The sequence below is a fragment of the Balaenoptera physalus genome (assembly GCF_965194825.1).
Source record: "Balaenoptera physalus genome assembly, chromosome: 6".
NCBI classification, from domain to species: Eukaryota; Metazoa; Chordata; class Mammalia; order Artiodactyla; family Balaenopteridae; genus Balaenoptera; species Balaenoptera physalus.
In genome coordinates, this window is record NC_138885.1 from 91,839,095 (window position 1) to 91,855,163 (window position 16,069).

Below are 16,069 nucleotides of genomic sequence, written 5' to 3' on the forward strand. Positions count from 1 at the left end.
GCTCCACTGCAAAATAAGACTGTTAAAAACTTGCCAATGTGCTCTGTTAAAATCTTTAATTCTAAGCATATGTTATCATGCCATCATGTTCTCAATTTCTCAGTATCAGAAATGACCTCCCCTAAATGGCGCTATCACCCACAGCAAAAGGTGTTAAAAATCATTATCTCCTTAAAAAAAAGCTTAAGAATAATTTACACCTTCCCCAAACTTAGCAAATAGTTTTGACATGATAATTACTAAGAGGCATGCCATATGATGAATGCATTGAGAGCAGTTTGGGTGGAATAATGGAAACTGAACCCAAATATGAGTAGGTTAAAGAAAAAATATGAGGTGAGGAAACGGGCACAAGTAGACAGAGACTATGAATAAGCAATACTTTATAAAGTTCATTGGGAAGAAGGACAGAAAAATGGGGTAGATAATAAAATAGGAGGCAAATCAAAGAAGGTTTTTAAAAAAATGGAATATTGTTGTTTATCATATTCCTTTCATCAAAAAGGGAAAAAAAAATCAGTGACAGGGACTTCCCTGGTGGCACAGTGGTTAAGAATCTGCCTGCCAATGCAGGGCACATGGGTTCGAGCCCTGGTCCGAGAAGATCCCACGTGCCACAGAGCAGCTAAGCCTGTGCGCCACAACTACTGAGCCTGCACTCTAGAGCCTGCGAGCCACAACTACTGAGCCTGCGTGCCACAACTACTGAAGTCTGCACGCCTAGAGCCCGTGCTCCGCAACAAGAGAAGCCACCGCAATGAGAAGCCTGTGCACCACAATGAAGAATAGCCCCTGCTCGCCACAACTAGAGAAAGCCCTCACACAGCAATGAAGACCCAATGTAGCCAAAAATAAATAAATAAAATAAATTAATTAAAAAAAAAACACTGCTGTTTTAAGAAAAAAAAAATCAGTGACAGAGGAAAGGGAGGGGATAACTGCAGTAGCAATCTTTGAGGTAGTTAGAGAAGATGGGATCCAGGCCTAAGTGGAAGAGATGGCCTTTGATACAACCTGAGACACTTCATCCACCGAACAGCAGAAACGGCAGGAGAGTGTGGGTAGAGATGCTGGTAGAGTGGTAGATTTGAATGGGAAAATAGAGTTTCCAACTATGTTCTTCTTCTATAATGATACAGAAGGCAAACTGAAAATGAGGAGGAAGGGCAGTAAGTGTGAGGAAAGAGAAGGTATAAAATGAACACTGGGACAGTGTACCAATGAAATATTATGTGCTCATTTATGGTTTTTAGTCCTGCATTTAAATGGAAAAAGTCAACAAAATTGTGTTTTTTCCAGGTACGTTCAACCACTCAGGTACAGGCATGAAGTGGATGGCTGGGTTTTATCCAGTGTTGAGATTTTGCCCAAAGAATATGAACTAAGGGAATGAAAGGCAAAGGAGCTCAGAATGTTTGCAAGGGAATGACTGTAATGATGGATCAAGAAAATTTAGCTAAGAAAAGAGGCAAGTGAGACATTTGAAGGAAGTGAGACATTTGAAGGGAGGCAGAAGGACAATCAAATCATAAAAAAGCAATAGGGTTAATGGTCTCCTTGAAGTGGAAGAACTGCTAGAGTGACTAAGGGATCTGGAAGGAGGGAAAGGAGAAAAATAAAGCAACATGTTGGTCTAGAGATTAAAACTTGAGCTGTAGTACAGGTTGGCCATGATACGTAATATTAAACTTCTTTGGGAATTCCCTGGTGGTCCAGTGGTTAGGACTCAGCGCTTTCACTGCCGTGGCCCGGGTTCGATCCCGGGTTGGGGAACTAAGATCTCCCAAGCCGTGCAATGTGGCATGGCCAAAAAACAAAACAAAACACAAAAAAAGAACTTCTAGGAAATATACTTTCTTAAGAACTTTTATGGTATTTAAGGCAAAATTGTTTCTTATTAAGTAAATAATACATTTATGTTTCAGAATATAACAAAATCAGGACTAAAAGGGTTCTCCTTCTAGAACTGAAGTCCAGAATTGCTTTGAGATTCTACGGAACTTAACACTCTGTTTTTCTGAAGTATGAACGCATGGTTAGAATCTTATGACCTGACAGGAGAAAGGATGGAAAGACAGACCTGCTCTAGTAACTGGCTGATTATAATGACTGCTGGGTCTTGAGCTTGAGTCTCTCAAGTTGTAATTTTTCTACTTCTAGCCTTGACAAAGTCTCACACATTAGTATTATGAAGTATGACAATATAAAGTGAGTTAATTCTTGTAATATCACAGCTTCCAAAGCATAAAAGAAAAAAAGGAAGCCAATACATTTTACATACTTGTGAGTCCTAATGAAAATGATAGCATTTTAGAATCTCATTTTGTATTTTACTATTCTTTTTTTTTCCCCCGGTGATTTTTTTTTTTTGGCCGCATGGCTTGCGGGATCTCACTTCCCCAACCAGAGACTGAACCCGTGCCCTTGGCAGTGAAATCGTGGAGTCTCAACCACTGGACCGCCAGAGAATTCCATGTATTTCACTATTCTTCTAATCAATATTTATTAAGTGTTCATTACGCACATGATGAAATACTGGATTCTAGGGAATTAACAGATATATATGTTAACAGATATAGAATATACGACCACTGCCCATGAAGAGCTTACAATTTAAAGAGAAAGCATAAAACAAATGCATTTTAATAAGCAAAGCTTAATGTTAAGACAGTGCAAAACAAGGGATACATACATTCAATATTCACACAGAATTTTGAAAACTCCTGACCAAGAAGGATATGCATATATGTCCATTACCATACCTAAAGTTATAAAACATTCAAAAATACATAGCAAGAGAAAAAGAAGCAAATGAATCCTGCGGTTGCTGCTACAAATAGCAACAGATGCAAGCCCAACTGAGAGCCAATCCAAGTTTAGAAGATAGGAAAGAAAGAGGTCAATAAGCAAGCTTTTAGTGATAGTACAAAAATGAAGATGCACTTTAAGTTAAGCTGCTGGTTAGGAGATGATTACCTGAACTTCTTCAAACTCACTCCAGTACACAGCAGAGGCACTCTTGGAGGCTGTATCTGGGAAGATAAGAAGCTACTTTCCTGTGTGTTCCTTTCATTTCATTTTAAAGCATACATGACTCCAGTGGTGATAAAACTGTATGTCATACTGTTGTGTTAATGGAAAGATAATGTGTGTATTTTGCGTAAGTTAATACATAGAGCCAATAGCTGCACTTTTTTTCCCTTCTAGTACAGGCTAAATAATAGGAAACTGTTATTTTAAGTTTACTGATCCTGACTATTTAGGCTTTCTCTGATCATTTTCAAGCTAAACTTACAGCAGCATCATTTCATGTTACCAGTTTGACTGAATTCACTGATTAGAGTGATTACACATAGTTCTTTACTGTCAATAAAAGGACTGCAAACAATATTTAAAATTAATAAATCTCAATCAGTATATGGTTAAAATTTGGACTCCAGGAAAGGAAACATTCCAGAACAGGAAAACAGAGAAAAGTTTCAAATTAAATAAATCTACTGAGATGGTGGTCACTCAAATCAAGAATCAAAACATACTGTCCTCAACAGGAACAAATTTAATCAAAACATTTAAAAATATGGAGAGGGAGGTCATGGGGAAAGCCAAAGCAACTATCAGAATGAAAAATAGCAGAAAGAAAGTTTTCCAGCCCACTGGAAGGATTTAAAAAAAAGAAGGAAAACTGCAAAACTTACATGTATGTGTTTTAATGCACATATTTCATTATGTACTACATTAAAATTACTTTTCTTATAAACCTTCCTACCTCATTATTCGAATCTTGAATAACTTTATACAGGGCTGGTACCAGTGTTTTTTTCCGGTGTAAAGTTGCTGCATAATTGGTGATCTGAGTGTCAGGTAATGCCTAAAAGAAAACATCAAAGGAAACCAAAAGTGAACTTAATATTTGAGAAGTTAGAAACTTTATTTTATATGAGTTTCTCTTGAAAAGATTTATAATTGAATCAACTAAGAAAAGTAAAAATAATTAATTTAAGAAATAACCATGAGAGCTAATAAAACAAACTAGTTAGGATGTTATACAATTCTTCTAACTACTCAACAATGAGAAATGATTAGAAATCACACATTACACCAAGATTTGCTGAAATGAGTCACCTTATAATCTGGTCTAAAAAATTAGTGTGCAATATATTCTTTTGTTTTTAATGAGGTGTGCATTTTTTTTAAGTCTTTTTATTGAATTTGGTACAATATTGCTTCAGTTTTGCATTTTGGTTTTTTGGCCGCAAGGCATGTGGGATCTTAGCTCCCCGACCAGCGATCGAACCCACACCCCCTGCATTGGAAGGCGAAGCCTTAACCACTGGACCGCCAGGGATGTCCCTGAGTGTGGGATATATTTTAATTCTTGTATTTTATGTTCACAAAACACTTATTTCCGTAGTGTTTATAAATTATATAGTTTTCAATCAAATTAATGAGTGATTTTTTAATCACAGGAAATAAAAATATAAGGCACAAATCTCATTTCTGTGCCTTATTAAAGCTTGGAGGCTTCCCCTCTTTTATTGAATATATCTTAAAATGTATATATCACCTTATCAATCCATTGATATCAATCCATATCAATTATACTCCAAAGTAGCAAAAACAAGTTTACTAGCTTCATTTTCACGTTACCTTCTAGCCATTATTCACATTAGTGCCTTTTTAAAGAGGTGCAGCTATAGAAACATGTTATTTCATATTTTGCCATTCCTACTTCATAACTTTTGTTTCAGTTTTTCCATGAACATGTATAACTGAATTACTGATATATAGAATCATATGACACATTCTTATCCTCAATCCAGTTTACCTTGAATTCTGATAACCATTCTTCCACAACGCCACGTTCAGATCCCAGCATCTTCTTCTATCTTCTATTCCTCTTTTCTCTCTGAAAGAAAAAGGCACTGAACTTGAGGACAGTGTTACTTACAGAAACTATCAAAGGTAAATGATGTGTGCCTTTCACTAAAGGAGAAACTCATCTAGTGTATATTTAGATAAGGAGGTTTACTTTTAGACTAGTGTTCAATTAAAACAAAACTGTTTATAAGAAATAAGTTCTATTTTTAATGATACGTTTGAAATCTATTTTCCAATTATACTCCAAAGTAGCAAAAACAAGTTTACTAAGTAAAATCAAATTGCACATTACCCAAGACAAATGCACAGTCTATGCCTAGAGCTTTTACCAAATATACGACTGGCACATACAACTGGAAAAAGTTATACATCATAGAACACTGTGACAGATCTTTACAAAGGTAAAAAAGTTAGAAATCAAGGGTCATATGTACAGCAAACGGATTTTAAACATATATATATATATATATATATATATATAATATGAAATAAGGCCTTTGAAGGAGGTAGATTTATATTTTCTAAAATGGAAAAATGGCCAGATAGAAAAAGCAAGTTGTACAACAGTATATAACCTATAATAATTCCACTAAAAATTATATAAATGTGAAAAAGCTGGGAGGAAAAATATATATACTAAACTATTAAGTGTTGGCCTCTTAGGGAAGGATTACTGAGGATATTCTAATTATGTAACTTTGAAATATAAAAAAAAAAAATTGGTATGTATTATTTAAGTGAGACAAACAACAGAAGGTTTTTGGTTTTAAATTTAAGGTTCAAAAGGTAACCAAAAGAAAGAAGGAATTTCTTGGGCAGGGAGGGAAATGTCTCCAAAGCAACTGAAATGAAAGTTCCTTTATTAAAAAGACAATATTTATCGAAAAGACAATATGTGTCATATTCCATAATAAATTTCTATCTAAAAAAAAGAAATCAGATTTTCTAACCCCCCCATTCCCTAAATATCCATATATAATGCACTATACCAAGGATTATGTAAGCGAGGAGTACAAAAAGGAGTAAGAAATGCCCCTTATTCTCAAGTAGCAAATGCTCTTAAGATGGACTGGTGGATTTATTCAAATAAATCGCAAGAGGAAAAAAGAGACAGCAGATTAAAAGATATGTTAAAAAAAATCAAGAACCAAAGTATGAATCTTATTTGGACTCTGATTCAAACAATAAAAAAGAGCATAACACAACTGGAAAAGGTTAAACATGACTTATTACTTAATACTGGATGATACTAAATCAAGGAATTATGATAGGTTACTTTTATATTTGATAATGGTATTATAGTTAGGCTTTTTACTTATTTATTTTTTAAATACAATTTATTTATTATTTTGGTCACATCGTGTGGCACGTGGGATCTTAGTGCCCCAACCAGGGATCGAACTCGTCCCCCACGCCCCACCACCCCACCCCGCCCCGGCAGTGGAAGCATAGAATCTTAGCAACTGGACAGCCAGAGAAGTCCCTATAGTTAGGTTTTTTAAAATACTGTTTATCTCTTACAAGATTCACACTGAAATATTTACTGGTGAAATGATATCTGGGATTTGCTCTTTTTTTTTTAATATATATATTTTAAAATTTATTTATTTTTGGCTGCATTGGGTCTTCGTTGCTGTACGCGGGCTTTCTCTAGTTGCGGACAGCGTGGGCTACTCTTTGTTGCGGTGCTCGGGTTTCTCATTGCGGTGCTTTCTTTTGTTGCGAAGCAGGGGCTCTAGAGCGCAGGCTCAGTAGTTGTGGCGCACGGGCTTAGTTGCTCCGCAGCATGTGGGATCTTCCCGGACGAGGGCTCGAACCCGTGTCCCCTGCATTGGCAGGTGGATTCCTAACCACTGCGCCACCAGGGAAGCCCTGGGACTTGCTTCAAAATAATCGGGATGAGGGTAGCCAAAGGAGGAGAGTGCATTGGGTATAGATAAAATATGACTGGTCGTAAGTTGATAACCACTGAAGCTAACTGGTATACAAGTTTCATTACACTATTCACTCTACTTTGTTATAGGTTTGAAGTGTTCCATAATGAACTTCAAGGGGGAAAAAAAAAGGATCGATGAACTACCTCTACATACAAATTATAATATACATGATATAAAACAACGTTCTTAACCTTTTTGCGGGGGGGCAAAAGCACAAAGTCACAGACCCCCTTTGATAGCCGAGTAAAACTATGTACTGATCCCTACTTCAGAAAAAGATAAATATGATGCCTGCATGTACATGATTTTACAAATAATTTCAGGAAGTTCACTGATTCACTGAAGCCCATTAATAGATATGGACTCCCAAGTTATAAACTCGTGAAGAAATGAGACTCTTAAAAATAACTTTATGAAATAGAGCACAACTACACTTCCTAATGATAATGTCCTTCAAAGAAGTCATTTTGTAAGGTTCCTATATTTACTACAATGATTGTTCAAATCACTGTCAGAATTTTCTTTTTTTCTTTCAAGTACCAACTAGTTAAGTGGTACTAAATACTCTTATAACCTAGTACTTCACCTAAAAACGGACTCCATGACATAATTATGATTACTGTGTATCTTACTCTATACAAATTACACCTCTTTAAAAAAAATTTAACTATAAAAAATAAAATAACAAGCCTAGATCCATTGTACATTATAACTTTCAGTTATAAATAATGGGCTAAATATCCTAAGGCAGTTGCCCCTGGAAGCTTCTCAGAAAGAACCCAAGGAGGCAACTAACCAAAAAGCAAAGGAAGGATTCAGTCAGAAATTCATCAATCCATTCCATAAATATTTCTTTCTTTCTTTCTTTCATTTATTATTATTTTTGGCTGTGTCGGATCTTAGTTGTGGCACGCGGGCTCTCTAGTTGTCCCGCAGCATGTGGGATCTTAGTTCCCTGACCTTGCAAGGATCGAACCCACATCCCCTGCATTGGAAGGCAGATTCTTAACCACTGGACCACCAGGGAAGTCCCCCATAAGTATTTCTTAAGCGAAAACTATATACCTGCCATTATGCTAGGAGCTGGAAATACAATGGTAAACAGAATCAGATGTAGACTCACTCTAATGGGGCACTTATCTAGTAGAGGAGGCTAAACACATTTTTGCAAAGAGATAAGGAGTAAGAAGGAAAGGTACATGAAAGCGTAAAACAGGAACCTAGTGCTGATGAAGGTTTCTCTGAGGTAGCACTTAAACTGAGAAATCAAAGATCAGTAGGAGTCAAGGGGAGTAGTGAAGGAACATTCTTGAAAGAGGGAACAGCATATAAGAAGGTTCTGTGGCAAGAAAATAACATAGGAAGATGTAGAATCTGAAAGAATATCCAAGTGGTTAGGAGCACAGACAGCAAGGGGCGAAGTTGAGGGCAGAGAGAGAGAGGCATGGGCTGATGTTATAATAAACAAGACCTTCTAGTCTACATTAAGTATGGAAAGTGACTGAGGATAAGATTAAAGGTTTGAAAGGCTTACCTGGCTATGATGTAGAGAACACTCTTTCAAAGCTAGCTACAAAATTCCCATTAGCAAGAAGACTAGGGGCTTCCCTGGTGGTGCAGTGGCTGGGAGTCTGCCTGCCAATGCAGGGGACACGCGTTCGCGCCCTGGTCCGGGAGGATCCCACATGCCGCGGAGCAGCTAAGCCTGTGCACCACAACTACTGAGCCTGTGCTCTAGAGCCCGCGAGCCACAACTACTGAGCCCATGTACCACAACTACTGAAGCCCATACACCTACGGCCCATGCTCCGCAACAAGAGAAGCCACCGCAAGGAGAAGTCCACGCACCGCAACCAAGAGTAGCCCCCGCTTGCCACAACTAGAGAAAGCCCGCACACAGCAACAAAGACCCAACGCAACCAAAAATAAATTAAAAAAAAAAAAGAATTAGGTGAAGAATACAAACAGGAAATTCAAAAAAGAAAAAGAAGAAAAGAAGACTAAAAATATTCCAGGCTTGCTATATAGCACTTGCTCTGAGAGTTCCTACTAAGTCAAGTCAAGTCTCTGGAAGTCAAAAAAAAAAAGAAACCTAAATAGCTACTGATAATAAAAATGGTTTTTATTTACAAAGTACCTGAAAAATAAAGTAGGTTCCATTTTTATTAAGCTTCAAATAAAGTATAAAAAGTTAAAGCAATGCCCACGTTATTTTCTCCGGAAGTAATTTTTTTAGGGATAAATTTTAACATTTGAATCTCCCTTTAATAGTTCCCTTTTATCCCAAGTCTCTTATGAAAGTATAAACAAAAGGGGCTGTTTTGTTGATATTACTTACAACATCTCCTTCTACCACCTCATTATCGCTAATGAGTTCAGCAGGCCACAAGATTGAGGAAAAATAGACTGAATTTTACGTCCTCTTTGAGAAGTACTCCAGAAAAGGAGGTAAATACTTTCAATAAATATACTACCATGTAAAGAAGAAAACCACAATTTCATTCTAGTGGTGACAGAAAGGACTTATCTTCCAAAATAAACAAAATAGGAACTTAAAAAAAAACCACAAAACTCCTTTATTTCCACTGCTGAATTTTAATAATGATTGATTTTTGGTTTTTATTTACTGGAAACTTAAAAAGCTATTCTTCCTCTGTACCCCAACTATTACCTCTAATTTTACAAATATCCTTAGCTATAAATATGAATAGTTGATATTCAATTATTAAATAATTTTAAAAGTTATTATAAATAGTATATATCTACTAAAAAAAGGAACTTAACCTAACTACCTCCCCCACCCACAAAGATAAACAGAGTTAACCATTTGGTATGTATTTTTCTTCACATATATGTTTACGTATATGCATGTACGTGTATGTGTGTGTATACAGTTTAAATATAGTTGTGTTCATTGTACATAGTATTCTATAATTGCTTTTTCAATTGTCAAAAATATATGAAAGACCTATAGCTCAAGCTCATTCTTTTTTTTTTTTTAAACATCTTTATTGGAGTATAATTGCTTTACAATGGTGTGTTACTTTCTGCTCTATAACAAAGTGAATCAGTCATACATATACATATATTCCCGCATCTCCTCCCTCCTGCATCTCCCTCCCTCCCACCCTCCCCAGACCACCCCCCCAGGCAGTCACAAAGCACAGAGCTGATCTCCCTGCGCTATGCGGTTGCTCCCCACTAGCTATCTATTTTCCGTTTGGTAGTGTATATATGTCCATGCCACTCTCTCACATCTTACCCTTCCCCCTCCCCATATCCTCAAGTCCATTCTCTAGTAGGTCTGTGTCTTTATTCCCATCCTGCCACTAGGTTCTTCATGACCCTTTTTTTTTTTTTAATCCCTTAGATTCCATATGTATGTGTTAGCATACTGTATTTGTTTTTCTCTTTCTGACTTACTTCACTCTGTATGACAGACTCTAACTCCATCCACCTCACTACAAATACCTCCATTTCATTTCTTTTTATGGCTGAGTAATATTCCATTGTATATATGTGCCACATCTTCTTTATCCATTCATCCGATGATGGACACTTAGGTTGCTTCCATGTCCTGGCTACTGTAAATAGAGCTGCAATGAACATTTTGGTACATGACTCTTTTTGACCTATGGTTTTCTCAGGGTATATGCCCAGTAGTGAGATTGCTGGGTCATATGGTAGTTCTATTTGTAGTTTTTTAAGGAACCTCCATACTGTTCTCCATAGTGGCTGTATCAATTTACATTCCCACCAATAGTGCAAGAGTGTTCCCTTTTCTCCACACCCTCTCCAGCATTTCTTGTTTCTAGATTTTTTGATGATGGCCATTCTGACCGGTGTGAGATGATATCTCATTGTAGTTTTGATTTGCATTTCTCTAATGATTAATGATGTTGAGCATTCTTTCATGTATTTGTTGGCAATCTGTATATCTTCTTTGGAGAAATGTCTATTTAGGTCTTCTCCCCATTTTTGGATTGGGTTGTTTATTTTTTTGTTATTGAGCTGCATGCAAGCTCATTCTTTTTAACGGGTGTAATTAATTATAAGTATAATCCCATGACTTATTTAATTATTTACTAATAAACAAATCTGTTTTCAACTTCTTTATATTACAAAAACATGCTGCAATACACATCCTTGTACATACTGATGTATTTGTATTGTTATCTTCTGTAGTATAAATTCTAAAACTTGAATTTGAATTTTTAAGGTCACAGGATATAAATATTATTAATAGCATATCCAAATACAAATAAATTCTCAAAACCATAATCCATGATATAATTTTAAAGAGCATATGATTGTTACATATACAAAATAATTTATTCCTGCTCTATTTATAAAGTTAATACCTTAGCACTGAAATCTAAAAATTTCTAAATATAAATACCTCAATTTTTCTACATTTGTTAATATCATGTATATGACTTTTAAAACTAGGACAACAAAAATCGGTATCAGAACATTTGAGTGAGTACTAGTTACCAAAACATTAAAAATTTAATACACAGAATGCTGTAATGTATTTGAAAGAGACATGGCAAAAAAGATACCACAATATATTTTACTGTATTTTAAAAATCACTCTGCTTGTTTAGTAAAGGCTTGAATCTTCTAAAGTTAAAAACCACATTTATAGTTTACTCTTTAAACAACCTGAAAGTTATTTTAGAATGCAATATGAGATCAAGATCTAACAATGTTTTCTCCCAATAAAAACTGTTTTCTCAGTTGTTCTAATACTTTGTTTGCATGTCCATTTTTTTCTGACTTGAAACGCTATTTTTATCATATACTAAAAGTCCCACGTATATTTGGAACTATTTCTGAGCTACTTTACCCATTAATTTTGTACCGGGGCTATAATATTTTAATTACTGTGGCTTTATAATGCACTTTATAATGGTACAAGTCCCATAGTAATTATTTTTCCTAAAAATGTATTTTATTATTATTGCCTGCTTATTCTTCCAGGTGAATATTAGACTTCTAATGATAAGTTTCTTTCCCATACTCCATCCTTATTGGAATTAAATTTACAAATTAATTTCAAGTGACATCTTCACATAATTGAGTTACCCAATACAGAAGCATGGCACTGCTCTTTATTAAAAATCTTCTTTTAGGAACTCCCTGGTGATCCAGTGGTTAAGACTCCACGCTCCCAATGCAGGGGGCCCGGGTTTGATTCCTGGTCAGGGAACTAGATCCCATGTGCCGCAACTAAAAGATCCTGCGTATCGCAATGAAGACCTGGCGCAGCCAAATAAATAAATATTTTTTAATAAAAATCTTTTATATGTCTGTATAAATTTTGTGTTTTCTTCATATAGATCAACATATTCAAATTAAGCTGATTCCTAAGTATAATCTTCTGTGGACAACTGTTTCCAGACCCATTGCAGATACCAAAATCCAACAATACTCAAGTCCCAGAGCTGGCCCTCCCTATCAGCAGATTCAACCAACCATGCATTGTGCAGCACTGCATGTATTGATATTTATTGAAAAGAAATCTGAGTATAAATGGATCTGCACAGTTCAAACCAGTGTTGTTCAAGGGTTAAAAGTTTATATTTTCCTGCTGTGACTGTGATTCTTTTTCATTATTTCAAACTAGCTGTTGTTACACACATAAAAATAAACACTTTTTAAAAAAATCAAAACAAACAAGTTTTTACATAAATATTTAAAATACTGAAAATGGCTTAAATTAAGATTTCTATGTTTTAGGAAAAATTTATAAACTAATAAGTTATCTTTTTACTAACTACAATGGATTAGAAGATGTTTTAAATGTTGACTACATTATAGAAAGGGATAAGAAAAAGCAAGTACAATTAATCAAAAAAGTTTTTCAAATTCTTTACAAAAAACATCAGCACAGCTCTTAAAATAAAAAAGAAAACCAAACATAATTTTTTGAAAGAAACACAAAATTTTTAAATGTGATATATACTGCATCAGAATCCCTATCTGATATAGGGCCCGGAATATATATTTTGAAAAAGTTTCCCAAGTAATCCTGATGACCACCCTTCAGTTGAAAAAAAAAAAAGTATCACATCCATGTTAAATTTCTTATTTTAAATTCCTGTATGATCTCTCCTATAACCACAAATTTGGCACATCAAATCACTTTAGTTTCTACCAATACCATTTTTTAAATGACTGCAAGTTAATTAACTTTAGATAGAAGAACATAGTGGTGTTAATAATAATTATAACCAAAACACTAACATATTTCCCCAATTTTATGATACTAATTTTTTTTTAATCTTTTTTTTTTTTTAATTTTAATTAATTTTTTTTTTGGCTGTGTTGGGTCTTCGTTTCTGTGCAAGGGCTTTCTCTAGTTGTGGCAAGCGGGGGCCACTCTTCATCGCGATGCGCGGGCCTCTCACTATCGCGGCCTCTCTTGTTGCGGAGCACAGGCTCCAGACGCGCAGGCTCAGTAGTTGTGGCTCACGGGCCTAGTTGCTCCGCGGCATGTGGGATCTTCCCAGACCAGGGCTCGAACCAGTGTCCCCTGCATTGGCAGGCAGATTCTCAACCACTGCGCCACCAGGGAAGCCCATGATACTAATTTTAAGACAGTAATTTATTAACAAATTTAAGTAGGAAGTAAGACACAATCCTTTATTAAAATGAAACAAAATGTTTAAAGGATAAGAGCATAAGCATATCCATATAATCACATATGACTTAAAAATTATCCTTGGGCTTCCCTGGTGGCACAGTGGTTAAGAATCCGCCTGCCAATGCAGGGGACACGGGTTCGAGCCCTGGTCCGGGAAGATCCCACATGCTGTGGAGCAACTAAGCCCGTGCACCACAACTACTGAGCCTGCATGCCACAACTACTGAGCCCACGTGCCACAACTACTGTAGACTGCGTGCCTAGAGCCCGTGCTCCGCGACAAGAGAAGCCACTGCAATGAGAAGTCCGAGCATGGCAACGGAGAGTAGCCCCAGCTCCCCGTAACTAGAGAAAGCCCGTGCGCAGCAACGAAGACCCAAGGCAGCCAAAAATAAATAAATAAATAAATAAAATAAATTTTTTAAAAACCCCTTGCTTAAAAAAATAAAATAAAATAAAATCTATGGTTGAAAAATGTAACGTGGTCCCTTTCTTATAGCTCATACTTCTCCCCCACCACAGCTTCCTATGTTCTGGCCATATTCTCATTTCAGTTTCTCTAGAGCTTCATGCACACCTTCACCCCAGGGATTCTGTGTGGACTGTTCCAGCCTAGAATGCTGTCCTACAATCACTATTTAAATAACTGGCTCCTTCCAATCCTGTTAATCTCAGCAGGCCTTTCTTGACCACTTTATCTAAAAAGGAGCCCTTTCTCCCTTCTCCAGTATTTTCCATTCCAACAAATATGGTTCATTTCCTTCCCAGGGTTTTGGATTTTATACCTTATATATTAAACCTTATTACTTATTGTCTATCTTTCCCATCAGGTCACAAATTCCATGAGAACAGGGTCCTTTTCTGTTCTGCTAGCATTTGAGGGCTCACTATGGACTCAATGCTAACAAGTATATTATGGTATCTAGACATATGACAGGTACTTAATGTATATTCATTGAATCAATGAACCACATAGCTTGTATGACCTTGGACAAATCACTTAAACCCTCTGGGCTTAAGCGGTCACTACAGGTCACTACAGGTCACTACAATGATAAATTACTTCCTAAATCTAAAATCCTATAAATATATTTTAGTACCTTCATTTGGAAAACAGAACAGTACTAGTTACAGAGAAATTTTTTAAATATATGTTTTTTAACTAGAATCAGCATCTTTTAGTATTTAGAGGTAGCTATGAACACAGTTATAAACATACAGCAAGCCCTCTTTTTATTTAAACAGACAATATGGAATTCTGAAAATCATTTCTTCTATTGTTACACCCATCCCATCATCTGATGTATAAAAGCTGTATTTATTTATTTTATTTGTTTATTTATTTTAACATCTTCATTGGAGTATAATTGTTTTACAATGGTGTGTTAGTTTCTGCTTTATAACAAAGTGAATCAGCTATACATATACATATATCCCCATATCTCCTCCCTCTTGTGTCTCCCTCCCACCCTCCCTATCCCACCCCTCTAGGGGGTCATAAAGCACGGAGCTGATCTCGCTGATCTCCCTGTGCTATGTGGCTGCTTCCCACTAGCTATCTATTTTACATTTGGTAGTATATGTAAGTCCATGCCACTCTCTCACTTCGTCCCAGCTTACCCTTCCCCCTCCCTATGTCCTCAAGTCCATTCTCTACATCTGCGTCTTTATTCCTGTCCTGCCCCTAGGTTCTTCAGAACCTTTTTTTTTTTTTTAGATTCCATATATACGTGTTAGTATACAGTATTTGTTTTTCTTTCTGACTTACTTCACTCTGTATGACAGACTCTAACGCCATCCACCTCACTACAAATAACTCCATTTCGTTTCTTTTTATGGCTGAGTAATAGTCCATTGTATATATGTGCCACATCTTTATCCATTCATCTGTTGATGGACACTTAGGTTGCTTCCATGTCCTGGCTATTGTAAACAGAGCTGCAATGAACATTGTGGTACATGACTCTTTTTGAATTACTGTTTTCTCAGGGTATATGCCCAGCAGTGGGATTGCTAGGTCGTATGGTAGTTCTATTTTTAGTTTAAAAGCTATATTTAAAGGCAAAAGTCAAGCTGATATTCTAGCATGCAGATCAATTCAGGCCCATATTGCCTCACTTCCAGAGTATGAAACAAAATAAAGAGGATACCACAGAAAATGATTATCTTTTGGGTGACCATGGTAATGGCAACCTTTATTAGCAAGCCCTGAATAAAACATAATGAAAAAAATAATAAAGTGCTGGAACATGATCTGAAAGAGGTCAATAACTACTTGCCAGGAAGCAAACTCACAGTACTTGCACAAGTACAGTAAGTTCTCCATTAACAACACTGGTAGAAATTGTGTCTTAGCTGATAGTCAGCATATATATTCTTTTTTAGGAATTGTCAATTTAGAGAGAAACAGTATATAACAGGCAGTATGGCCTAATGGTTAATGAAACTTAAAAGCTTTTGCACAGCAAAGGAAACCATAAACAAGACCAAAAGACAACCCTCAGAATGGGAGAAAATATTTGCAAATGAAGCAACTGACAAAGGATTAATCTCCAAGATTTACAAGCAGCTCATGCAGCTCAATAACAAAAAAACAAACAACCCA

At 36.1% G+C, this 16,069-nt stretch overlaps 1 protein-coding gene across 10 annotated transcripts in view; it reads right to left on the minus strand.

Annotated features, from left to right (window-relative positions):
* Window positions 1-16,069, minus strand: part of HYCC2 (hyccin PI4KA lipid kinase complex subunit 2) — a 73,142-nt gene that overhangs the window by 41,721 nt on the left and 15,352 nt on the right. For 8 of the 10 annotated variants that reach the window (XM_082467113.1, XM_082467112.1, XM_082467106.1 and 5 more), the window contains 2 exons: window positions 4,826-4,906; window positions 3,767-3,868 (listed from right to left, as the gene is read on the minus strand). In XM_082467113.1, coding sequence (XP_082323239.1) covers window positions 3,767-3,868; window positions 4,826-4,876 — 153 coding nt within the window. In that variant the 5' untranslated portion in view covers window positions 4,877-4,906. Of the gene's footprint in view, window positions 1-2,976; window positions 3,033-3,766; window positions 3,869-4,825; window positions 4,907-16,069 lie in introns of all 10 variants that reach the window. The other 2 variants (XM_082467107.1, XM_082467115.1) reach the window with 1 other exon arrangement.